Source organism: Eretmochelys imbricata, chromosome 9 (genome assembly GCF_965152235.1).
Source record: "Eretmochelys imbricata isolate rEreImb1 chromosome 9, rEreImb1.hap1, whole genome shotgun sequence".
Classification (NCBI taxonomy): domain Eukaryota; kingdom Metazoa; phylum Chordata; order Testudines; family Cheloniidae; genus Eretmochelys; species Eretmochelys imbricata.
In genome coordinates, this window is record NC_135580.1 from 89302150 (window position 1) to 89326775 (window position 24626).

Consider the following 24626-nt stretch of genomic DNA (forward strand, 5'->3'; position numbering starts at 1 on the left):
AGTGCGCCCGTCCGTCCGTCCTGCAGAGCCCTTGCGCTGGTGAACATGGCGACGCGCTGCCCCTGGCCGCGGCCCCTCAGCCTGTCCGGCTGCTGCCTCCTGCTCCTCGTGCTCGGCAGCCCCCGTGAGTGCCCGGCTTGGCGGCCTCCGCGCGGCGGTGCCTCTCTGCGAAGGGCCGCGGCGGCGCGCCCGGGAGGCGCCGGGCCTGGGAGAGGCGGGAGTTGGCTCCTCAGCCTGGGGGGGGGCGAGTGGGGCCATGCCCTGGGGGCGGGGAGTGCCCAGGGGGCTGCGGTATTCGGTGTGGGGGGGGGTGCCGTGAGGGGAAGGGGGCGCTGTGTGTGGGGGGGGTGCCGTGAGGGGAAGGGGGCGCTGTGTGTGGGGGGGGGTGCCGTGAGGGGAAGGGGGCGCTGTGTGTGTGGGGGGGTGCCGTGAGGGGAAGGGGGCGCTGTGTGTGGGGGGGGGTGCCGTGAGGGGAAGGGGGCGCTGTGTGTGGGGGGGGTGCCGTGAGGGGAAGGGGGCGACCTGGGGATGTGGCTCAGGGTTTTGGGGGGGTGGATTTTGTGGGGGGGGCCTGGAGAGGGGGATTTGGTGGTTCGGGGCTCTCTGGGGAAGGGGCATGCTCTGTGCGGGGTGTCAGGTGGATTTTGGGGGGGTAGAGGGAGTGTGTTATTTGGGGGCAAGGGTGCGCACTGGGCAATGGCTGCGTGGGGAGGGGCGGTGTGTGTTCCTCCCCCTCTCTCCCCCCGCGGCCAGGAGTTGCATTGCTGAGGTTGCACACAAGTGCACGAGGCCCAGGTGCTTACTTAATCCGGTGCGGGCAGCCCCAGGAGTAAAGGCCCCGGTGCAAGGGACCGTGGGTGGAGAGGGCTGTGTCTATACGATGCCCCTTTTAGCAACAGCTGTGCCGCTAAAAGGGGCGCATGGTAGCCGTTCTTTGTCGGCAGGAGACAGAGCTCTCCCGGCAACAAAAAATCCCCCCACCTCCCCAACGAAATGCGGTACCTCTGAGGGCAAGAGCGCTCCTGCCGACAAAGCGCACTTCACACCGGCGCTTTTTGTCAGTAAAACTTTTGTTGTTGTTGGGGGGTGGGGGGCTGTTTTTCACACCCCTGAACCGCTAATATTTTACTGAGGGAAATCCAGTGTAGACAAAGCTCCATCGTGTCTGTGAAATGCTTCTTTAATACTCCCTAGTCTACCTAACTGCTTTTCTTTCTTTGTTTAATGTGGCATTTCAGTTTTGACTCCATAATATAAGGTCTGGTTTTTCCCATACCACAAACTTAGGCTAATTTTTTTGGGTTTTTTTTGCTACTGCTTTAGATTGAGGTGTGTACCTTGATGCAAGGAGCACAGTCATGGGCCTATCAGTTCCAGCTCTGTATCTTCCAGATGTGCTATCCTATGAAAAATGAAAATGACCATGAATTTGATCTCTTCTGGCTGGTTGCATTCAGAACTTGTTGTCAATACTGTTTCTAGACACAGTGTATTGATATTTTTGCTGAATTGTGCTATCAGGTTAATCTTCATGACTATAATGAAGATATTGTGGTTGCTGGGTTTGTCCTTCCCACAGGGATAGGAGAATAGCATGGAAAGAGATGGGAGAAGTACCTGTCTTTTTGTCTTGTATTATATACCAAAATGTATTTGGATTGGCTTTCTGGACTAATTGCATTAATTTTGTTAACTACTTAAAGTAGTAGGTGTTCCAGAAGAGCACTCTAAAACTGTAACCATCCTTGGACAAGAGCCTCCTCCTGTAAAACATGTTCTTACTTGTAGCCAAACCTGCGTCTACAGTTTTGCAGGTCCAAATAAGTTGCCAAGCAGAAATCAAAACTGTACAAGCTTTGCTGGAGTAGTACTCAGTTTGTTAAAGTTAAGTGGCATCTTTCCCAACACCTTACTAGTTGTGGATAGCTCAGTGGTTTGAGCATTGGCTTGCTAAACCCAGGGTTGTGAGCTCAATCCTTGAGGGGACTACTTAGGGATTTGGGGATTGGTCCTGCTTTGAGCAGGGGGTTGGACTAGATGACCTCCTAAGGTCCCTTCCAACCCTGATATTCTATGGTTTTATGATGAATGTGATTTTTTCTTTTTTCTTGTAGTGCTTTTGGTGCACTGTCCTTTCACATTGGGTGACTTAATCCAAAGTTTCAGAGTGGGAGCAGTGTTAGTCCGTATCAGTAAAAAGAACGAGGATTACTTGTGGCACCTTGGAGACTAACACCTTTATTTAGGCATAAGCTTCCATGGGCTAAAGCCCACTTCATCACATGCATGCAGTGTAAAATACAATAGGAAGATATAAATAAATTTGTTGTACATGTGGCACCTTAGAGACTAACAAATTTATTTATATCTTCCTATTGTATTTTACACTGCATGCATGTGATGAAGTGGGCTTTAGCCCATGGAAGGTTATGCCTAAATAAAGGTTAGTCTCCAAGGTGCCACAAGTACTCGTTCTTTTTAAACCAAAGTGAGAGTGATTCCTGGTCTCCACCATGTGAAGCCTCTTTCTCAAAGTAGCTTTGCTCTTTTGGATCAGGGGCCTAATCTATACTACCAACTTTTGTTGGAACAGCTGTCAGTCACAAATCACACCTCATCACACCCCTTACTGGCATAGCTATTCCAGCAAAAGCTTTGTAGTGTAAAGTTCCTCCACTTGCTACTGCTAGGGTTACCATATTTCAGGTTCCCAAAAAGAGGACACGGGGGGCGGAAGCTGGGGGATACTAACTTGAGGTGGGGGACAGTGTTACTCCCTGTCATGGTGGCAGAGCAGCTGAAGCTCTTTGGGGACTGCTCCCCCAGGACTGGATGGGTGGGATCCAGCAGTTGTGGCTTGCAGGGGAATGAACCAATCAGCATTCTTTCTGGGATGCAGCTTGTTCTGCTCTGTAATCCCACCCTCCTCCTCCTCTCCTTTTCTGCCCCCCCCCCCCCCCATGTTTGAAAACCCCAGACAGAGAAAGCAGGCTTAAAAAAGAGGCTATGTCCGGAAGCCCCGGACATATGGTAACCCTAGTTTCTGCTGCATCCACCGCCACATCAGAACACACAACTTCTGGCAAAGCATGTACTTTCAAATTTATTTCTGTAGGTTGTGGTGGGTGGTAAAGAGAACATTGGCTTGAGTATTAGGTATCCAACTTATGCTTTTGAGTAGGGACCACCCTACATTAGGTATTCTTCAGAATCACTAAATAACCTCTAAAAAGACTGATCTTTCCAATAAGTAGAGGATGTTGCTCTAAATTCTGCTTCCATTCTGCTCTTCCTTATTGGAATAGTCCAGCTGCAAGGCAAAAGGATAATTTTGCACTTCAGTTGCACCTTTATCGAAACATCTTAGCCTTTTATGAAGGTTCATAAGTGGCTTTCTTTATCTGTAAAATGGGAATGAGGCATAGAGGCAAAGAAACTTACCGAAGCAAGTCAGCAGCACGGAATAGAACTGAGTCCTTGCTATGAGTCTCTGGCCCAATCCATGCTGTTTTTCAAGACAATATGAAGATAGTAATTACAGTGCTAGCATGTGTTGTGCTCTGTGGCTCATAAAAATGTTCATGATAAATATTTTCTTTTTAACAAATCATGCTGTGGACTTGAATAACAAAGCCATGATGCACCTTATGATGGTGACAACATGAAGATTATGGAGTTGTGTATAACTGCCATTCTTATCTTTGTACCTCTTGGCCTGATTTCCATGTGACCAGTTTTTTACTAACATCTTGCGATAAGATTGTGTTGTCAAAACTTCTTGCTTTCTTATATAAAGCAGGAAATAGTGGTGACACTTTCATCTAGCAACACTAAGCATCCCTCTTGCTGAATGTGTGATGGTAGAAAACCACATCGAAGTGGAACTTTCTGTGACCGGGTACAAATGAGTTTCAGCAAACTGTATTGGTAGAGACTGGAAACTTAAACAAGTTCTGGTAGTGGTTAAATGCAGAGGCACTTGGAGACTCTGTAATGGCTGCAGTCAGCTAAACTCAAAGCCATCTGGTAGCATATGGGGGGGCGCAGGCAGGAGCATAGTGAAGGGAAGCAATGTTATGGGTAGGCAAAAAAAGAAACTTGTCTAGTAGTGGGAGCAGGCTTTTCCCTAAAGAAAAGGGGGAGTAAGTATATCTGCAGGCTGACTAGTACATATGAGGTCTAGCAAGGAAGCTTGGACACTTACTTAAAAGACAAGACAAGAAAAGGAGTACTTGTGGCACCTTAGAGACTAACAAACTTGTTTGAGCATAAGCTTTCGTGAGCTACAGCTCACTTTATCGGATGCATTATGAAGTGAGCTGTAGCTCACGAAAACTTATGCTCAAACAAGTTTGTTAGTCTCTAAGGTGCCACAAGTACTCCTTTTCTTTTTGCAAATACAGACTAACAGGACTGCTACTCTGAAACCTTAAAAGACAAGATTTTGCAAGTCGTTACAGCTCATTCACTGCTTAAGTGCTTTCCTCTAATGAAGATTGTTTTGGAAACCTTGTCCATTACAAAGTTTTTAAAGGTAGTTGTGGGGGAGAGAGGAAAGGTGGATGTATGCCAAAACAATAAATCCCTAAGTATTAACACTCTTTTCTTGCGGGGGGGGGGGGGGAGAAGGGAGGGAAGAAGGAAGAAAGGAAGAATGTTTTAACTGGCTTTTCTGAACACTGAAGTGGGACTAACAAATAACTATGCATAGGCAGGCTGGCTTATTCATTGCAGTGCTTAGACTAAAATTTCTCAACACTCTTATGCTTTTGGATAAACCAAACTGGAATTTTAATCACTCACTGTACTATAACCTTGGATCCAAATGCAGATCAGTGTTATCGCCCTAATGTGGTGTAATCTCTCTACCACTACAAATTCTTTCTACATAACCAGTAGAATTTACCATGTTCCAAAGTTCCTTTGATAAAGCTTCTCAAACCTGGTCTTTGGTACTACTCATACCATAGAACGTATATAAATCCGTTCTGGCTTGTCAGTAATGATAGGATATGATTAAGACAGGTTTTTCCTGGCATTTTGTTGACTACAGTCCTCTGAATATAAAATCTTTTGAAAACAGTGGCAATCTGTAGTCCAATATCATTAAAGCTGATTTACCTGTCAGCAACTAGGGAGCTTGCAAGCTGAACCAGTTCCCAGTGTTAGTGGGTTTTTACACTGCATCTCAAAATGCCTTTGAGAATAACTGAAAGAAAAAAAAATCCTCAGTGTTTTGTACAAAGGAAACTTAAGGTGACCTATGCTATTAAAACAAGCCTTCTTTTACTCGGAATGCGTCACTTTTTATATTGGGCAAGACCTACATTTCTAACCTCTCTTCTGAAGAATGTAGCCAGCTAGTAGAAGCATAATATTGCAGATATCAAGAAAGTGAAAGTAAGGGAAGTGCTACCTCAGTGAGATTTGTTAGACTTTTAAATACCTGTAGCACTGACCATTTATGAAGCGTCAGAAGGGGAAATTTGCTATCCAAGCTCTTCAGTTGAAGTCCAGAAACTCAAAATACAATTTTTAAAAAGAGCACAAACTCTCTTCCTTTGCAGGTCATCTTAGGTCATAATTGTTGATAAAATAGACCATGATGACTCCTTACAACCATTACCTCACTAACTAGTTCAGGGAATTCTCTCTTGAAGTACTAAACATATCTTCAGGGTTAAAACCTTAATTAAATGAATTATTGACGTAACCTCTTAAGCTTTGACAAGCTGCTTAGCTCATGCACAAAGTTCAGTGTGCTCAAATTTTCTTAACTTGTTCTTGCTTTCTAGCTGCTTTAAGCAAACTACAAATTCTGCTGAGCTAAATTTGTCTATCAGACAACTGATGTGCAAAAGATTCCTTATTTATCAGGACTGGATAAAATTCCAGAACTCTTCTACAATTTTAACTTCAAAATCCAGCAGTTATATCCTGTTTCTAATTCTAGTATTAGAAAATAACGTAATTTTCTTCATGTCTCTAGCAAAAAGCCTGAAAGAACTTGCTTTGTTTAAAACATTTTGTGATGTAATGAATGAATTTGTGAAATATACAATAAAATGAAATATCAACCTCTTACAAGCAAACAATTACTGTATGTATTGTAGGTTTTTTCCAGTCACATGCAGTGGAAGTAGATGTGAAAGATCACTCCAATACTACATGCATATATGCAAAATGGATGATGAGCTTCTTGATAAAATATGAAACAAACAGTAGTGAATATGTAAGTACTGAATTTAGTGTTAAACTTCTGCTATTGGATGTACTATCCATTTCACTTATCTGCTCAGTCTTGAGAAGCTTCAAAACAATTACCCTTGTAGCTAGTCCTGGTAAGTTTGAACAATAAGTCAAGCTTACCTCTTTTAAATAGCTGATCTCAACTTTTTTAAAGGGGCAGTCAGAGTTTGTTTGTTTAACTTATGTAATATGTTAGTGTTGGCATATTACATTTTAAGTAACACGTTACTCCTCTTGGACAAGAGGTTAGTTTGACTTTCTTGCCCTTTCTTAGATGGTCCTCTGAGTTAACACTGGGTAATAAAACTTAAGATATTTTTGTTTGAAATAACTCATATCTAGTAATTTTAAACTCTCTGCTGAATCATGTTTAACTCTAAAACAAGGGCTTCAACCTACTTGTTTGGGGGTGATTAGGAAACTTTTGAATCTCACTGTATTCTAATCTTCCACTCTTTAAAAGCTTCTAGTTCTTATTGTTGCAAACATCGCTTTCCAAGCGTAAATTGAGTCTTCCTTGGTCTGTAGATTAAGTGACAGATACATTGGATAACACTTTTCCAGCAGAACAAAATTGATGTAATTTAAGTCTTCACTGCTACTATTCAGAGCATGTGGACAAGAGTGAAAATAAGATACAAGTTTCATTCTTCAGGAGCTTGGGAAAAGACCTGGAGCAGGCTGATCCAGAAGATAGGCAGGAGGAATGGTAGAGTAGCAAGACATTACAGCCATCACACTAGCCAGGAGGCTCTGGTGAGGGAACAAAGAATGAATGATCATTTTGCATTCCAGCTAAGTGGGTAGTGCTGTAATTCATTACAACATCTGGGTATACATGAAGCCAGAAGCTATCTTTCTGGTCAGGAACAGCATGCCTTTTCCAACAGATTTAGAAGGAGGATTGGCTTTTCACATGGAAGTGGCTCCTGGACACTTAGGAGGGGACAGGACTGGCTTCATCTTAGTTTAGTTACAGTGAATGTATCTGGAACACGTCTAAAACCCCATGTGAGGGGAATAGGTGACAGTGAGAGTGTCAACTTTAAAAAAAAAAAGTTTGGGGAAGACAAACCATATTGTAAAGGAAATGGAAAAAGAGAAAAGCAGTAGCCACTGAATGTTTCAGGGAAGGAGGCCATGATCAATTAGAGTGGAGTAAAATCCAAAAGGGTAAAGTATAAAACATAGCCACTTTCTGTCTCATAAGTTTTAAAGGTTTTTCTCCAGCTAGTAGACTAAGTATCAGGCTAACCATTTATTCCCAAGCCCTTACTAAAACTGAATGACACTACTCAGTCATGCTTAGTACCCTACCAAATTCATGGTCCATTTTGGTCAATTCCACAGTCCTAGGATTTTAAAAATTTTACGATTTTATGATTTCAGCTATTTAAATCTGAAATCTCAGTGTTGTAATTGTTGGGGCCCTGACCCAAGAGTGTGTGGTGTGTTTGTGTTGGTGGGCAGGGAAATGTCACAAGGCTATTGCACGTGGGGTTCCAGTATTGCTGTCCTTACCTCTGTGCTGCTGCTTGCACTGCCTTCAGAGCTGGGCAGCCGGAGAGTGGCGGCGGCTGGTTGGGAGCTGAGCTCTGAAGGCAGAGCAGCGCCAGAAGCAGCGCGGACATAAGGATGGCAGCGTATTGCTACCCTTACTTCTGTGCTGCTGCCTGCGGAGCTGGGCCCTTGGTCAGCAGCCGCCGCTCTCCAGCCACCCCGCTCTGTAGGCAGTGCAGAAGTGGAAATACCACCACCCCCCTAAACTCTTGTGATGCCCCCTGTAACTCCCTTGTGGATCAGGGCCCCCAATTTGAGAAACATTTGTCCTCTCTTTAGTATCTGTATACTAAATTGGTAGAGTTTAGGGTAAAAGCACACGACCAGATTTCACGGTTCATGGCATGTTTTTCATGGCACTGAATTTGGTAGGGCCCTAGTCATGCTGCATGGCTCTACTCAAGCCTGTAGCAGGTTTTCACTCAAAACCATAACTGTTAAGTGTGGTTCTGGCCATGCTACCCATACTGAATTACTTCAGCAAAACATCAGTTTTCCTCGGTGTGAGTGACCTTTCAAGTTACTGCTGTAATGTACTATCTAAATGCTAGCGGGGCATTGCAGGCAAGTTAAGACCTTTGGCTAGATCTTTCAACTCTGTCTCATGACTGAATCAAACACAACACTTTTCTAATTCAGATGGTGGTAAACTCTGGAACAATGTGTAGAATGGAGTAACTTTCTTAACCCTTCTATGAGTTCAGTTCTCTGTTCCTATTTCTTTATTTACATTAGGAATTGTTTTACGGAAGCTTCCACTTGAAGATTATGAAACTTCCCAGAAAATACTCCAGCATGAGGAGAATGTCTGTCTGTCTGTCTGAATTAAACTACCTTTCTCTTCTAGAAAAATGCAACCTTAGACCTTACATCTCCCAACATAACACATGACCGAAGCACCTGTGGCAATAAAACTCATGCCCCACTACTAGCGGTAGAATTTGGAGCAGGTCACTCTTGGAGTATAAACTTTACTAAGACTAATGAAACTTATCAGGGAAACATCATCTCATTTACCTACAACACCAGTGATCCAGTCTTTAAAGATGCTAAAACAAAAGGTAATATGTGGGATTTTATCTTGTGTGGCTGAAAAATGACTAAGATAAACTACAATGATTATTGCAATATACCATCCCTCTAATTGTTTTTATAGTTACTCATTCCTTTGCCCCAGTCCTTTTTTCTTACAAGTGTTGCAGACCAATAAGAGCATCCTATCTGTTTTTATGACTGTATTGTAGATTCTAGTAATCTACTAGACTCTCCCTCAACATGGATGGGGATGATTTAAGTGCTTGCTGATTTTTCACGTGCATTGCTCAGTCTCTAAGAACACTAGTGCTATGATACAAATTGTTACAATGCACAACCCTTGACTAAATATGAGAGTGTGCATCTTGGACAGCTAGTAGCAAAGAACTAACTTTTGACCCCTTTCCTGTACCTTAAGAATTTTAAAAGGAAGCATCCTGCTGGAAGGAGCAGTTTCTTTTCCGAGACTTGTTTAGTTAACTTTGTAAGCTAAAGGACCACTCTACAATACTTAAAATGAATATGTGAAGGGGTGAGGGGGGAAAAATGTGTACCAGAGGTGTTAAAGGTGGCTAAACTTACAGGAATCCCGTTCCTTGTATTAATTATAAACTATTTTTCTTGTCTAAAATACGTGAAGGTTAATCTGTATTCTTGCTTATAGGACTAATTACTGTTGTTGTAAAGGACACTCTGCCTCCAGTCCAACTGAATACTGTCTACAAATGCCATCACCTTGACTCTATTGAAGTGGCAAATGTGTCTCAGTTCTTCTGGGATGTCACTCTGCAGGCTTTCGTTCAGAATGGCACTGTTAGTAAAAATGGTAAGTCACTTAAAATTGTGTGATGGTTCTGTATCCAAACTCTCATTTTAGGATTGCAGTGCAGAGTGACTTTAATGTTGTAAAGTAGTGAATGACAAACTCTTATAGTGAATTGATACTTATCTTGCCTAAACTCTTGAGAACCAACATGAGTATAAGCTCCATTTGTCCTCGTTCATATCATGAATCAGCTGCTGTTCTGAAACTAGATCAGTGGAGCATACTCACTTGGCATCTGTATAATAATTTTTAGGAACTGCGTTTTGACTAATGAGTATTTGCTGGCTGACTTGAGATTTTTAAATACTCTGATCCCTTAACTGATTGTACCACTACAACTGGATCATGAATCTCAAGGTACCTCTGTAAACAGAAGTCATACTGCCTCTTAGTCCAGGACTCAAACATTTTGAGCCTCAGATGTCCAGTACAACAGTGACTAGCAGGTAGTCTTACTAAAGACCACACAAAACAAGTATATTGCACTTCAGAGGCTTGTTAGGCTTCTTTTCTTTAGAGCCGGTAGCCTTGCCAGAACTTCCTCTGCCAACTGTCTTCATCTGCTAGATCAGCAGGGTGACCTCTTTACCTGCTATGCTGCTCCTAACTTTGCCAGTGCCGAATGAAACTAGCTTCTCTTCCATTACTGTTAATGGAAGGACAGTTCTGTTTAAAACTGTTACTGCATGCTTTAATGCTAAAACATCAAAGATTTGACTAAAAAAACTCTGTAGGAGACTTAAAAGGCCAAAATACGCCCTCCACGTAAAACATGACAGCAGAGCCATCTGTAACAAACCACCTCTGACAACTGCTTAATGTTATGAAAAATGTATCTTCATGCTGATATAGTAGCTAGGAAGTCACACGCTGCTTTTTTCAGATTCTACATGTGAAGCTGATAGATCTACTGTTGCACCTACCACTGTTGCCAACTTAACTACTACACCTGTCACTACTGCTTCGTCACCTCTGCCAACTACAACTTCTAAACCAGTGGAGAAACCACTCACTGGAAACTATTCTCTTAAAGATGGCGATAAAACCTGTCTTCTGGCTACATTGGGGTTGCAACTGAATGTCTCCCAAGAGAAGGTGCTTTTTTAATATCTTAAAAGCAAAGAGGAGGAGTGCTGCAATATTTTCTTGTTTGCCTAAGTATGGATATGTGACTAGAGCCTCACAACTTAACCAATATTTGGCATTACCTTTAGTGTTATGAATGTCCCCTCTAGTATACATATATCAAATCAATTGAGGGATACTATATTCAGAATGCTACCTTTTTAAAATGGTAACTTGCTGAGGAATATCTTGATATTGTAACCTGACCAGGGCATTTCAATAGCTTTTAAGGCTGGAACCTACAGATGCTCTGCTTGGTTGCAGAGGGAGCCCAAATTAAGGCATCTGATTGCTCAAGCTGTGCTATTATCTGATGCACAAAATAAAGGAAGGATCTGTCTTCAGCTTCATAAAAGAGCTGAATGGGGAAGAGTGTCAGTGGGCAAGATTTCTCTCCCTTGCCCCCCCCCATCTTGTCAGGACTGCTAACCTTAAGTGTCACTTAAATAGCTGGGCTGAACATGATTCAGTCTACCCTAGCATGAAGACTCACCTTGTTTATGATACACTCTTGTAGAGAGTAGGATTAAAACACTGAGGGGGAAATAGGAAGTTCCTTCCTTCTGACAGCAGCAGAATGCCTTTTTTGAACAGCTAGAAGCCTCTTGACTGACAAGTGTTTTGGTTTTTAATTTCAGCCTGTTTTGGTTAACATCAACCCAAAGACAACTTATGTCACTGGTAGCTGTGGCAACACATCTGCTACTCTGCGATTGAATGACAGCAACAGCAGGTTTATTGATTTCACCTTTGCTGTTGTAAGTAACGTATTACAGTTGAGCACTAACCTTCCAATTAAATCTTCATTTCTTATGTCAAAACACTTCGTACATAATGCCTGTATCTTAAAAGCTTGATTGTTTCCAACAGAGTTGTATAGGTGGCTGGTATCTTACTCTACAGGTGAAGCAACTGAGTCTCTTAATTGACTTCCCAAGGTTACCTAGTGGCAAAATGAGGATTGTTCTCAGTCTGTTTTCCAGTAACATGCTCAGTACAGTAAATAGGCTCTCTATTAAACTGACTGCACTAGTGTGTCATCTTTGTCAGTAAATGCTTTCACACTTAAAAGTGCATACTGCAGAGGTAATCTTCTAAATATATATGTACTTGTGTGGGATAGACCCTTCAATTTTAACACCAATGGGATTTTTTTCTCTTAAACAGAAAAACACAAGTGCAAACACACAAAGATTCTATCTGAAAGAAGTGAACATCACCCTGATCAGTTCTATAAATGGCTCTGGTAAGATACTATTTGGCTTAAAGAAAGCACTTCAGTGACTGCATGCTAACTATATTTAGTAAATACTAGTCAACTAATTTTTAAACCAATATTAATTCATACTCCATAGTCAAATCTACAGTGACTAGCTATAGTAACAAATTGCTTTAGAGAGTGCCGTAACTTGCTACTTTCCTTATCCTATTTTGGCCTTGTTACGACTGTAGCACATATCCGTGCCTACCTCTGAAGTGCAGTAAAGTTCTTAAAAATCAGTTATTGGGGAAAGGAGATGACCATCTTTAGTATGAGAACCCTAAGTGAGCAGTTCTTTGCAAAGAGGTGCAACCTATAAGACTTAAGCATATTCTTCCAGATCAGCAGTTCTCAAGCTATGAAGTAGGAGGTACAGGAATTTGTCAAGAGAGCACAAACTGTGGGCCCTGCAGGGGGCCCCCCAAAACTCTGGCTGTCAGCCCGTGGCAGCTGGGGCTCATGCAGAAGGGCTGTGCACACCCAGGAGGCAGGATAGGGGATAAAGTAGACTGCAGGGGAGGGATGGACAGACAGATGGAGCCCCCTCACGGCGGTCCAGTAGTAGCAGCACAGAAGTAAGGGTGGCAATGGGGGACAAAGTCTGCTGTAAAAAGTGGGTATTCAGAAATATCACTTTTCACTTTGCCACCCTTACTTCTGTGCTGGTGCAGAGCTGGATGCCCAGTATATGTATCTGGAGGTGGGGGGTCAGCCATAAAGGACTACAAACACACAGAAGGGGTGTGTGATGAAATAAGTTTGAGAGCCACTGTTCTAGACATTTGTCTTACACATCTAAGGTAACTCTTCTCCTATATAGAAGGAAAACTTATCTTTCCAAGTTCTTCCAGATAACTGAGAATTCTCACTCTGTAGTATTTCAGAAACCAAAGTTTTTTTAATTTTTAAAATTCTTAAATGTGTTCTTTAAAAGGGATCATGCTGGCCTACTACTATGTTGGCAATCTCTGTAATTAACAAGATGTCTAAGACAAAGTTTAGACATGTAAGCAGTTTTGTGTTGCAGTAATGAACTGCAAGGACATGTGTGAGTAGACTATAGACTTACATTTTCAGAAGATTTAACAGCTTTAATTATTCACCCCTCTTCTGTACTGACACAGACTTCCTGTAGTCAACAAACTTGTAACTCTCCTCTAAACTGCTACATAACCACATTTCAGAGGAAATAATGCTGAGAAATGGACTCGGTAGCCTTCTCTGACTAGGCTTATGATCTTGGTAGTACCTTTTGAACCTGGCACTCTTGATGAATAGACTTTTTAGGCCATAGAAAACTCATCAGCAAATGTCCATATTAGAGTATTTTTTCTTTTTTTAAGAACCTTTAAATGCTGGAAATAACAACCTCAGCATCTGGGACACCTTCCTAGGCAGTTCCTACATGTGCCAAAAAGAGCAGACTGTTTTGGTGACTGAAGAGCTTCAAATACATACTTTTGATCTAAGGATCCAGCCATTCAGAGTACAAGACAACAAGTATTCTAAAGGTAAGAACAAACCCAAATCAACCAGACTTGTAGGGTGCTCTAACAAGACTCATAACATAGGAGTGGATAAAAGCTTTATAGATACTAGCATAACTAATCCATTGGCTAGTACTTTATTTTTGCTTAAGCTAAAATGAGACTCTAAAATTTCTATTTGGGAAATGGCACCAGCCTTCTATCCTGGTTGATATGAACACCTTGCTTTTATCAGTGTTTTGCCTGGGAGAAACCTCGCTTCTTAAACTCACTCTGAACTGGCAACAGCCCCTTAGGCTTATACAAAAGGGGCTGAAGACATTGACTTTATGGCTGTGGGGGGAGGAGGAGATTGCCATAGAGAACCACTGTTGACTTACTGAAATCTGCAAATGCTGGGAGTGAAGGAGACTGCCCAGACTGCTGCAAGAAATAATGGGATGAAGCTTGGAAAAAGAGCATTTCTGCTGAGTGTAACCCAAGCTTTTTCTCATCATGCTGGAGGGGGGGAAAAGGATGATTCAGGTGATGGGGGTCCAAAAGAAGGAAAGTTCTTATTGCAAAGGACAACCTTGCATTGGCCAGGGGTATAGAAAGACCTAATCTGTCTTGTCAGTAATTCTGAAGATGCAGTATAAACAGTTCTAGATCTCATTGTGGAAGGCCAAATGCACTTCTGCATAATTCTGTAAATAGTACTTGAAAACTAGGTATATGTTACAGTAGTGCTTGCAGCCCACTTCTGGGTTTAGATCCAGGTCTAGACTGATAAAATACCTAAGTTAGGATGGAAGGTGGAAGTGTGCCTTTAAAAGAAGAAAATTTAAAATCCAGTTTTAAAAGTATATACTGAAAAGACTTCTCATCATAGTAATATATATTGGTATTGGGAAAAGGTTCAGGAAAGGGCAACAAAAATGACTAGGGGTACGGAACAGCTTCCGTATGAGGAGGGATTAATAAGACTAAGGTGTGGGGAGGATATGACTGAGCTCTATAAAATCGTGAGTGTTATGGAGAAAGTAAATACCACAATACAAGAACTAGGGGGTCACCAAATGAAATAATAGGCATCAGGTTTAAAACAAAAGGAAGTATTTCTTCACACTGTGCAGTCAACCTGTGGAACTCTTTGCCAGAGGAAGTTGTGAAGGCCAAGACTATAATAGGGTTTAAAAAAAAACTAGATAAGTTCCTGGAGGTTAGGGCCATCAATGGCTATTGGGCAGGGATGGTGTCCCTCGCCTCAGTTTGCCAGAAGCTGGGAATGGGCAACGGGATGGATCACATGATTACCTGTTCTGTTCATTTCCCTCTGGGGCAGCTGGCATTGACCACTATTGGAAGACAGGATATTGGGCTAGATGGACCTCTGGTCTGACCTAGGTTGGGCGTTCTTATGTTAACGTTGAATTCCTTAAATACTACTAAATGAGTTCTGATTGTAATTGGCACTCCCTGTTACAGCCACTTCATCATCCACATGTTAGCTTATGACCACTTCAGCAGGCTTTTCAAAACTGAAACCACGCTGCTTTTGTACTCCTTTAAAACATCTGTGTACACTTTAGCCTGATTTACACTAATCTGGCTTTTTCTAGCTTTGTATTTAAATCTCCAATAGAATTGTGATACTGCAATTACTCATTCATCTAATACAAGTTTGGGTTAGCTGATATAAAAATTTATCCTCTACAATTCCCTCTCTAATGCCTCTTAAACGTTTATCATTTTAGTAAATAAGCTACTGTATCCACCAAAAATGCCCCAATCTGCTAATTATAAACTAGCACATAGGGAAACTTCCTATGATCTGTACCGTTTTCTCACTAAACTCTACAGGTATAATAAATACTTGCTTGTAACTTTGAGCCTTCATGTTAAGGAAAATATTTTTGTTTCCCAAGAGAGGTACAATAGCATGCTGTCTCTTTATTTATTCCTTGTCACAACCTTTCTCTCATCTACAGCCCAGGAGTGTTCGCTGGATGATGACACCATTCTAATACCAATTATTGTTGGTGCTGCTCTTGCGGGCTTGATTGTCATTATAGTGATCGCTTACATAATTGGCAGAAGAAAAACCTATGCTGGATATCAAACCTTGTAAATCTGAATGTGATCACTGTTCCAGTTTCACTTTAATGAAGCAAGTGCAAGCTTCCAAATGCAAACAAACCACTTCAAGTAAACATTTGCATTATCTAATTAGGGCTGGAGACTGTGGGTGCTTTCTCTTTCGGTGTGTTGTCAGATAAAAGAATGGGAATGTAACTCTCCTTCCTGAACTAAGAAAAACATGGGTTTCATAATTGTACTCCAAGTAGCAAATAAGGGTTATTTGACAAATTATTAGGTAAAGATATTATCTGCAAACAATTACTTGGGATTCATGTCTGCATTTTACAAATACTAAGCTAAGCAGGGAACAGTCTGAAAAGGGAACAGCCTAAATTAGGGCACTAATATGATGCATTGGGCAACTTGTAAAATTGCATTAAACTTGTACTTGTCTCACCTGCATTCCTTAGTTACTGTCACAATTGCAGGGTAACCTGGCTGCCTTTAACTGTATATTAAACCTGGAATACTTGCCAGGGACTTCAGAGTGCCTAGTATCTCTTTTCTGGCTCATAGTACTAAATGCCATACTAATGGTTTTTTCAAGCAAGTTTATGCTAAAGTGACAGTAGTAACCCACTTAATTCCAGCAAGATCTGCAATAGCTCCCTCTTATTTTGGTAGCTTCAGGAGCCATTCCTCTTGTTTGCATATCTAAATGAATGGGTTAACTTAAACTTCAATTGGTGTATGTGGGAGTTAAAACCCAATTTCTAAATGCTTTAGAAAACTGTTGTGTACAAGTGACCAGAAACCTAATGCCTGTTACAACCTGGCATCCCCTAAGATACCAAAACAGACACAGTTCTACTAAAGTAGTACAGTATTCCTGCTGGCACCAGCCTTAAAAAGGGAATAAGAACCTTAAGTATTTCTAGAATTTAAAGGGCACTTAACTTTGTATCATACCTTGCACAGAAAGTCTGTCTTGCTCACTTCCTTTGAGTGTCTGTTAAAGAAGCTCTCAGTTTAATGATCCAAAATAAATTGTCACAACATCAGCTGTTTTTAAATCTCCATATTAAAATCGTTCTTTGCTAATCAAAACTTGCATTGTAACTGTCCCATGATGGCATCTCATCTGCTGATTCATGTACTTTGTGCTTCGTGTGCTGTGCAGAGATGTAATATTGTGCATTTGTGTGTAGGAATTACTAATGCTGTGAAGAATGCAAAAGTAAAGCATAAGTCTCTGAGGCTGACCCACTGCACCTTTCTCCTTGCTGTTTGGAGTAGGTCCTGTACTTAAACAGAACTGTAATGCAATTGGACTGTTCCTTAAACTGAAGCTATGGAGAGACTAACCCTCACTGTATATTTTTAAGTTTCTCTGGTCTCCTAATCAGTGTGGTGTAATTCATGGTGCACTGCATAAAAAAGGTGACCTTTCCTAAAAGGAATGAGTTTTGTGTTATAATAAACGTGGATTGGTCATATTAATGAACATAGGACAACTGAGTTTAACAGGGAAAGCTGGTTCATTATTTTTCTTAAAATTTGGCTTGGAATTGTCATGGTAATGTTTATGGGTATACAGAGCTGCTTGTGGCATGTTTGGTTATGCTCTCTAAAAACAATCAGTAATACTAATTTGGTTCCCAGTAACATGGTTGGAGTTCATAGTGACTAATGTATATTTAGGACGCTGAATAAAAGAGCAAGAATGGTTGGATAACTCTTACTAATGCTTGTTGCAAGCAAAATTCAGGCCTTAGTCTAATATCAAAACATCTTTTTAAAAAAAAAAAAACCCAAAAACTAGAAATGTAAATGGGAGGAACTAGCTTCAAACTTAAATTCTTAATCTGAGAATATCTCTAAAAACATAAATTGCAATTAAAGATATTTTAATACAACAGTTCTCATAGAAAGTCTTTTTTGTAGAACTCCAGTGATTGTTGGTGTTTACATGTGCCAGTTATGTACTTTTTAATTGGCATTTATCGCAGCTATTTTCTTTGTCCATCTAATGTCTTCGATCTCCCAGGTTTCTATATGTGAACTCTATTCCTGAATTTCAGACTAAACTCTCTCCTTCTCTTTAAAGGTGTAGGAATATTACTTAAGGAAAACCACTGGATTTGTCCAAGAAATTGGCTCTGATAAAAATACTAGATCTGGTGTGCTGGTAACTGGCTCATGTAAACATCTAAGTTTCATGCACCTACTTAAACTGTTTAAACCACTAGTTCTTTGTATTGTATTTCTCCATAGGGACTTGCTTGTCAGTTTACTCTACATATTGCTTTAAACAATAAAGATTCTTCTATTTCTTAAAGAACCTTGGTAACTTTTTTAATTAAAACAATGATTTCTTGAACTGTAGTAATAACTTAAGAAAAATAGACTACTTGACTAAAATGATTCTTATTTTAGATCAGATTCTCCATCCTAATTGTTAAAATTGTAGGACCACTTTCCTTAATCTTCTCTCCTCTTGCTTAGTTCTATCTGCATCTTTCTGTAACACGCTAGGAGGGGCTATCTGCTTATAGGCTGTAGTCTTTTTTTTTAATAAAACCACTAGTCTAGAGATTAAATCACTTCTGTTAGAAGCTTGGCTATCCCACTTTAAACTTGTAGTGAACAGTAAAACATCTCCCAAACCAAGTAGACTTAAAATCTAATTTCACAAGTCAAACTTAAACTGACTAAAGTATTAGTCTTGGTTATAACTAATGCAGCAAATAGTTCAGTGTCTCTTACAAATTCTTCTCTTTGGGAGTGGCTTCTCTTTATCAAGCCTAAATTTACCTGGGGATAACTTCATCCAGCAGATGTGGAGAAGCTGTCGGGACTTTTCTCTGAAAATTTTGCTTGCTTGGTAAGGCTCTTCCTGTATGCTAGGATCTATCTAAATCCTGCTCCTAGGAGGGGGGATAAGCTTTCCTGGAAAGCTTCAGGAAAAATGCTATCCGTTGCTGATTCTGCTAGTTCAGACTCCAGCCTCCAGTAAGATCAATGTACCATATATATTTGTTCATAAGCCAAATATTTTTGGTAAAGAGATCCATCAAAGAGTGGGGGTTGGCTTATAAATGGGTCTACACAAAAATTTGATTTTAAACTCTATGAAATCATTGAATTGAATATTTAATACATTGTCATTTTTACCTGGAGCATCTGCAGGCATGGAACCCCTCAGCTCCCTGTGGCTGCAGTTTGCTGTTCCCATTGGCTGGGAACGTGAACCACAGCCACAGGGAGCTGAGGGGTTCCATGCCTGCAGATGCTCCAGGTAAACAAAACATCCCAGCCCACCAGCTGCTTACCCTGATGGGCTGGGAGCCAAAGTTTGCCAACCCCTGAAATATAGGGTCAGCTTATGAAAGGGTCATAATGTTTTTACTATTTTTACCTATCCATCTTGGGGGGTCAGCTTATAAATGAACAGGCTAATGAATGAGTATATACAGTAATTTACAAAGTGCAATAAAAGTACCTAGCAGTTGCCTCACTGTTGGATACTCCAGGTGGTCTAGAAGTAGTGGCATGCAATGCTCATATTGCATAAATCTTTTCTTCAGAAATCCATAGAGCAGGCATAAAATTCATTCTGAATAGGGGAGACTTTTCTTAGTGTTTCTGTAGTTAATCAAAATACAATACTGGATGTAAATGTGCTTTCTCTATTGCTTGTGTTTCAGAATTGATTACCTGTGCTGCTTGTCCTAAGTATCCATAAAAGCTTTTTGACAAAACAAACAGCTATATGGCTAACTCATGGGGAAAATGCTGGGTATGCAGATGTACGCAGCACCATAGAACCAGTCTTGTCTCCTTACAGATTCAGTGCATTAGCTAAGATATCACACCACACATGAATAATAATGCTGTAGCATATGTTTCCTGTTTCAAGAGTAACTACTAGAACACATCTTCATTTGCCTACCCCAATACTGATATACTAGTCTGATTTTTGCAGAGGAACCACACATCTGGTGTACACAATTGTATTGGTGATAGTTTGACTAAGGAGGAGGATGAGTAAAATCACAGATGCTCTTTGACCCCAAGCCAACAGCCAGGAGTCAAATCAGTGAGTAAAATCTCACTGCCTTTCCTTTCAGGCTTCATTAGAATCAAAGCCCCTGCTAAAAACAAGGAGTACTTGTGGCACCTTAAAAACTAACAAATGTATTTGGGCATAAGCTTCTGTGAGCTTCATCAGGTGCATGCAGTGGAAAATACAGTAGGAAGATAGGTAGGGGGGTGTGTATGTTAGACAGAACATGAAAAAATGGGTGTTGCCATACCAACTCTAAGGAGACAAATCAATTAAGGTGGTTAATTGATTAGTCTTGTTAGTTGGTATGGCAATACTCATTTTTGTGAGGAGATCTTCCTACTGTATCTTCCACTGCATGCATCTGATGAAGTGGGTCTTAGCCCACAAAAGCTTATGCTCAGATAAATTTGTTAGCCTCTAAGGTGCCATAAGTACTCCTCATTCTTTTTGCTGATACAGACTAACACAGCTACTCCTTCAAAAGCCCATACTGTGATTGAAGTCTAAACTGTTTTTGACTATCTACAATGTTACTGTATGTATCTTAAAAACTCAATCAGAGCTCAGTGAAGCTTTACACAACTTCAAAACTACCTAGAAAGATAGGCTGAGTGTCTCTTGGACGAACCAAAGTCTAATCTTAAATGGAGCTTAAGCACCTAATTCCCTTAAGATCCTCTAAAAAATATCTTCCAGGTTGAGACCATGGTGGTCAAAACTGCAGATTACTAAACTTGCACCTTGTAATGATAAAACTTAGGTGACTAGTTGTAGTCCTTAACTTTTGTTGTTCCAAAGCATTTTACTCTTCATAAAATCTCTAATGAAGAGAAGTAGGTTGTTCACATTTTCGCCTGAACTCCACTCCAATGTAAAGTAACAGTTTTCAACATTCCTGCTTACTTTCTACTTAATTGGGAAAGGTCTGCCCTAATAAGACTTACAGGGGAAATTCTGACCAGCAGTAAAAAGTCCAAGATTGGAGGGGGGTTGGAATAATATATTATCTAATTCATCATATACAAAATCAATTCCAGAAATTTCATGTTAGTCTTAAAATAGGGGTGGGGCAGCATTGCAGTCATTATTTATAAACAGGGTGTGATTGAAGGAGAGCTCTAATACTGGCTGGAAAGCGATGTACACCATCATGGAGGGGTTGCAGTGTTTAATATTTCAATTTAACTGGCTTTCTTTTGAAACTTGCCCTCTTTCTATCTAGCTGAAGACTGCAGCCCAGATGTGGACAACTTCATTGTGCCCATAACAGTGGGAGCAGCTTTGGGAGGATTAGTTGCTCTAGTGCTTATGGCTTATTTTGTAAGCCACAAGAAACAGCGTAATGCTGGATATCAGCAATTTTAAATAGGGGAAAGTTTGTTTGTTTGTTTTTTTAAGCGGGTGGGGGGGAATTGTCTCCTCTTAAATCTGAATGGCTTTCGCAAATGGTTTCTTGAAAATGACATTGGTTTAAGAAACAGTTTAATTTTTAATTAGGACTACGGCTGAACTTCACAACTCACCTTGAGTGATTTAGGCTAGTCCTTGATCAGACTAAAACTTGTTTCCATCTTCTGGACGTGGATGTGATGCTGCCAAAAACACTAATTCAGTAATTCTATGATCTATATGTACACAGTGCCTGTATGTGAATAAAGTTTTGTTCCTAAGCGCTGTGAATGGCACTTAACCAGTACTAAGTTTGCTGTGAATGTCAAGTATTAATGTATATAATCATACATTGCAATTTATTTTCACTACTAGTGATAGTGCCTTATATACAGTTTGTCAAATATTAAAGCTGTTGTCTGAATGACCCTACTAGAAAGGTTAAAACTGACTTTTGCAACTTAAAGATGCTCTGTATGTGCAGTTCTCTGGATATAACTTTTTGAGTATGCCAATATAACTTGCATGTTCTGTACTTTCTCTGGATCATCTATTTTGTGTAGCTGGTCTACAGAACAAAAATACTTCTAAGGATACTATAGTAGTTTGAACTACTAATTAATGGTGCTCATGGCTGTTTCTAATGTCAAAAGCTGATATTCAAGAGAAAAGGGAAGATGGGTTGGACTGGAACCTAACTCTGTACAGCCTTAATGTGAACTCACATGGTCAGTCTGCATAGCTTCCAAATTCCTCCATGAGAATATTTCCCCTTTCTCTCTCTGGAACAACAGACTTGCCGTGATAAGTAGTAGAATCAGTTAGTGTACAACTGTCTATATTTCAACTTGCAAACTTGGTAGCCACCAAGTGTGGAAAGGCTAGGTTCCCCAACCATTCTTCTTTGATCTGAAAGGGACCTCCCTCTGACAGAATTAAGGAGATGCTAAAAGTAGCTCAAACTACTGTGCTCTCCCTGCCCTGCTAATGTAAACTTAAAAATTCTACTGGTGGCTACTTGGCACCTTTCATCAGTATTGAATTAGCTTATTTTAGTATTAATGACTTTAGTATTCCTATGCACTGTTTAATGTTCAAGTCAATCAAAACTGATTCAAAGTAGCAAGTGGCCAGTTGTCCTTCCTCCCTTGCATTGCTGAACTGCACAGTAGCAGCTTCTGAATTGGAATGAACACTGCTACAGGGGCTAGACTTTGTATTTGTATTTTGATTGGATTAAAAGGGGGGAAAAATATAGTTATAAACCCACACTTTGTCCTAATGGATAAGTGGCAACTGGTTACTAGGTTAATATATCTGAGCTAAATTTGGCACAGTAACTCTTCTAAAGCAGTATTTCTCAATCTGTTTAGCATCGTGGGTCACGTATACACCTCTCTGTATTGTGGGCCACACACGCACAATACTACCTGTATGGCCCTGAGGATGACACATGGGCCACAGTTGTGTGCTGATTGGGGTGCGAGGGGCCTGCAGGCCATGGGTTGAGAACCACTGCTCCAAACAAAAGCTAATTCAATTGGACTCGTATTACTGGGCAGCGTCTTAAAGTAGTAAGTAGCTGCTACCTTTTTATAGAGTGCTACATCTGTACAAGACGTCTTCTATTCAAGCATAAAAGCAAGCAAAATCCATTCTTCAGGAATCTCACCAAGCTTTAACAAAGCCCTCCACTTCAAAATCACACCACCTGGATTGGGGTGAACTAGGTTAACATGTTTATAAAAGTTCTTTAACTCATACTGCCTCTTGGGGGTGGTCATTAGCTTGGGGCATTGGACATGTAATTACTTAGTGCTGCTCTAGAGATTTATGTTTTCAAAGCAAAGTCAAACCACTTTTTCCTTCCAATAGTCCAGTGGGGTAAGTATTTCTCCCTACTTTACACACAGGGAAAGTGAGGCAGAGTTGTTACATAACTTGCCTGACGCTTATAATTGGCGTTGGAGTCCCATGCTCTGAAAAAGGCCCTACTGACTCTGAATTTAGCATTTGTACCAGAGAGAAATTAAATAACATATACTTCAAAACTGTGTGCAAACCCGCTTTGTGGCATTATAGTGAATGTTTTTTTACAATGCTGTGTTGATTGTAATAAGAACTACGTAATTCTTCTCTGAAAGCAATACCTCCATGACCTCTTTGTACTGAATGGATCAAAAAATAAAGCTATATGCACCAATGGTGTGTGTTTCAGTGTTTTCAGCTGCCCTGATATATTTTTGGTTGTCTTACAGCCTTTTCTACAGTGCTGCTTTCCATATTATCTATTTATGCTCTCGTTTCCCATCCATTTCTGAAAATGCACAGTGGTGTCTGAGTGGATGAGAAATCAGTTTGGTTTTTTTTGGGGGGGGCGCGGCGGTGTGTAATACATTTTGTCATTCTGGTGCTTTCATCCAGGTAAATTCTCCTAAATCCATATGGTGGTGATCAGATAGTGTGTCATCTCAAAGTTAATACTTGTCCTGGGTTATGGGTGACATCAGTGGAGAGCCACAGATGGGGAGAGAGCAGAACATTGAAAGTGAATGCTAATGTGAAGATCTGAAAAGAGGTCTTTACCCTATGAGAGCCATATATGTGGCCAAGTGTGATAGATTTTTTTCATAAACACTTCAAATGCACCCTCTGGCTAGAGGCAACCCAGTAACTATTAGCTAAATTGTCTAGAAGAGAAACAAAGCAATTAAATTATGCTCAGCTGTCTGGGGTGGTGAATAAGTGTTGAGACTGTAACTAACGTCCTGATCCAGAGAGATGTTAAACACGTGCGGCTCCTATTGAAGAAATAAGTTCTGGGTATTCTGTACCTATCAGGATCAGATCTAGAGAGAGAGGACAGGTTTTTTTAAAAAAAAAAAAAAAAAAAAGTGGATGGGGTTTAAAATGAAATTGCAAGTGTCTATTTGCTCCCTGCTTGATTGGTTTCTAATGCATGGTTTCCCTACTAATTTCTTCTCCCTCACTCTTTTCTTTTCTACAGCTGAAGAATGCTTTGCAGATTCTGACCTGAACTTTCTTATCCCCATCGTAGTGGGTGTGGCGCTTGGCTTCCTTATCATTCTTGTCTTTATCTCTTATGTCATTGGAAGAAGGAAAAGTCGTACTGGCTATCAATCTGTGTAATCTTTTCATGCTGCCTCTGCTGCTTTTTTCCCTTTATGGAAGTTACTAGTTTATGGTTTTCTTTTGACTAGATATATTAAAAAACAAAGGATAATGTATTTGTGCATATGATTGTGAGAACAAATTTAGACTCACCTGAAGCTACTGTAAGGCTTTGGATTAAAGTAAAACTGCTCCAGGAAACACTTAAGATGAGGACCAATAACTGTCCCCTGCGCAATGTGACTGTTCGGCTGAAAAGGCCTAAGATAGGAATGCATCTTACTTGCAGCATTTTTAATCTCAATTCTTTTGCATAATATCACAGCTGGCGAGCGAGTTTCTATTTTATATGCAGCTACTCAATTTATTTCAGATAATGCTGAAGTTAAAAAAACACTGGTAGAGGATTGAATGCTGTGCAGCGAAGGATTG

The 24626-nt window shown here is 40.6% G+C and overlaps 1 protein-coding gene across 2 annotated transcripts; it reads left to right on the top strand.

Moving 5' to 3' along the window:
* On the top strand, positions 1 to 23265 carry LAMP2 (lysosomal associated membrane protein 2). 2 transcript variants are annotated; one of them, XM_077825641.1, is made up of 9 exons: positions 1 to 124; positions 6114 to 6232; positions 8657 to 8870; positions 9509 to 9670; positions 10554 to 10765; positions 11434 to 11553; positions 11963 to 12041; positions 13400 to 13567; positions 20896 to 23265. In XM_077825641.1, exons 1-9 carry the CDS (start codon positions 46 to 48, stop codon positions 21036 to 21038), a joined length of 1296 nt encoding a protein of 431 aa, XP_077681767.1. In that variant the 5' UTR covers positions 1 to 45; the 3' UTR covers positions 21039 to 23265. The 2 variants fall into 2 exon arrangements, with proteins under 2 accessions (XP_077681767.1, XP_077681768.1); XM_077825642.1 differs by lacking the exon at positions 20896 to 23265 and adding an exon at positions 15514 to 18176.
* Positions 23266 to 24626: the final 1361 nt, after the last annotated feature.